The following is a 2,157-nucleotide window of genomic DNA, read 5'->3' as shown; positions in this document are numbered from 1 at the left end:
AAATTCAAATAAAATAGCAAATAAAACCAAAATAAAATCTTATTTGATTTTGTTATTAAATCCCCAATATTTCTTTATTTTGGGAAAGTCATTTTATTCCCTCTCTCATATTTTATGATTTGAAATAATTGGAGATAAAATAAATAAAATCAAATGATCCTATTTTTAAAATTTGAGAAAACTCAAATATGAAAATAACGAAATTCCCAACTCTCTCCGAGGGTCCTTGAGTTGCGTGAAATTTCTAGGATCAACCAAAATGAAATAAAATATGATATGCAATGATGATCTAATGTATAACATTCCAAATTGAAAATTTGGGATGTTACAACATCATCAGCGAATATGGCGATGTCGGACGCCATGTGCCATTGGGTAAGTCTCTTGAGGATGCCCGTATGCGTGGCATGCTGTAGCAGCGAGTTGATTGTCAATGACCAGGGCGAAGAGCATAGGTGAGACGGGGTCACCCTAGCGTAGACCTTGCGTGTGGGATATTGGCGCCTGGGGTTGCCATTGATGAGGACTCGGGTGGATGTCGTGGAGAGAAGAATAGAGATCCATTCGCACCGGCGGTGGCCAAAACCAATGTGCCGGAGGGTTTCGAGAAGGAAGGGCCACGAGACAGTGTCAAAAGCCTTGGCAATATGTATATCGGTTATAATAACATCTTATATTATGGGTCGGATGGAGTGCGTACTTTATTTAATATGGCACAAAATATAACTTGCTTGTTGCTAAAAGCGGATGGGCTCTAGTAGCAACACCCTTCCCGGGTAAATTACAGCTGATAAGAGAAAAGGAACCAGCTGACTTCCATTCTGCAAGAGCCAACTATAAGCTCAATACTGGAGCTTGTACCCGATTTCTTTGGTTCAAACACTACTTCATGACTCTTAACATGTTCTCTGCACTGATTCTCAACAACCTGATCCCCATTAATACAATGTTCCATGACAGAAATATTCAACAATCCTTCAAGTCCTACAGAAACAACCTCGCATCTAAGCTTGATCTTGCCATCAGCATCAAGAGGCAATCTAACATCTGCACATTCCAGCAACTTGACTTTCAAGTCATCTATGTTGTCGATGCTGGCACAAAATACACCACAAAGGCCATCTGGCCATGATCCATCAACGACTTTTACACTGATTGTGGCCTCCACAGATTGGACGATCTCTTCGAATGCCATCTCCAGAGTGCTAAGCTCACTAGTGAAACTTCTGTCATTAAAATATGTCCTATATGTCATAAATAGACAGCATAAATCTTTATTCTTAGATTCAGCAGTGCCCTTCACTTTCAACTTAATCTCAAAGTACGAAGGATCTGATGACACCACAATAGCTCGGTTTGGACTTGTCAGCGCTAGATAGGGATCCTGCATCATACAATTAATTAATTATGTAAAGTTCATCAGTAATAAGACTAAATCTGAACATAACCAAACTAATGTGTTCTTCGTTGGTAAAAGGACAGGTGGGACTCAATTATGGTGACAATTTGAAATGTGTTCGAAATAAAAAAGAGGCAACTGCGAGGAAGGTTATGATGATCAGTATATGTAAGAGGCAAGAGCCCACAATTTCGGGTTGGTTAGATAGCAACTTTATATCTTGGAAACCCTTATGATTAAACAAAATAGTCTAAATGAAAGGTAAGCCCAAAATGCCATGGTAAACGTTGAACAACATAATGGAAACAAAGTTCACAAAATTGTACGCTGAATTGAAAATGCAAACCATAATGGGTGTGAGGTACATTACACTAATGACGGGGAAAATATATCAGCTTGGTGTTGAAGTAAACGACAGAAAAATATACTAGTAATTTTTTCAGTTGTGCATATGCTCACACTAAGCATGTCCTATTCAAAGTTATTTGTTTGCTAAAAGATCTTTCAAGCAAAATTTCAAAGGCAAGAAACTACTCACATAAAGAGACACCAAAGAGAACGGTAGTCCCAAACATAACTGAGGGACAGATGGACAATGGACTATGCGGTATGGGAGTTGGGAGCACATGTTAGGGTTGTCGAGTTCTGGGGCAAAAGATCCAATCCCCGGGAACGAGAAATGAGATCTTTTGCCTCATCAAAAGTTGGTTAGATGTTGCAGGCTCTCTTACATATGACTTCTATATACCCGAAAACAT

At 39.1% G+C, this 2,157-nt stretch overlaps 1 protein-coding gene across 1 annotated transcript; it reads right to left on the bottom strand.

Moving 5' to 3' along the window:
* Positions 1-781: 781 nt before the first annotated feature.
* On the bottom strand, positions 782-1,393 carry LOC147985896 (uncharacterized). Its single transcript, XM_087539956.1, has one exon. The coding sequence runs from the start codon at positions 1,391-1,393 to the stop codon at positions 782-784; it is 612 nt and encodes a 203-aa protein (XP_087396082.1).
* Between the last annotated feature and the right edge of the window lie 764 nt (positions 1,394-2,157).

The sequence above is a fragment of the Triticum urartu genome, chromosome 2A (assembly GCF_056163025.1).
Source record: "Triticum urartu cultivar PI428250 chromosome 2A, HENAU_Tu73, whole genome shotgun sequence".
Lineage (NCBI taxonomy): Eukaryota > Viridiplantae > Streptophyta > Magnoliopsida > Poales > Poaceae > Triticum > Triticum urartu.
Note: the sequence above shows the minus strand (reverse complement) of the source record. Positions and strands in the feature narration are given on the sequence as shown.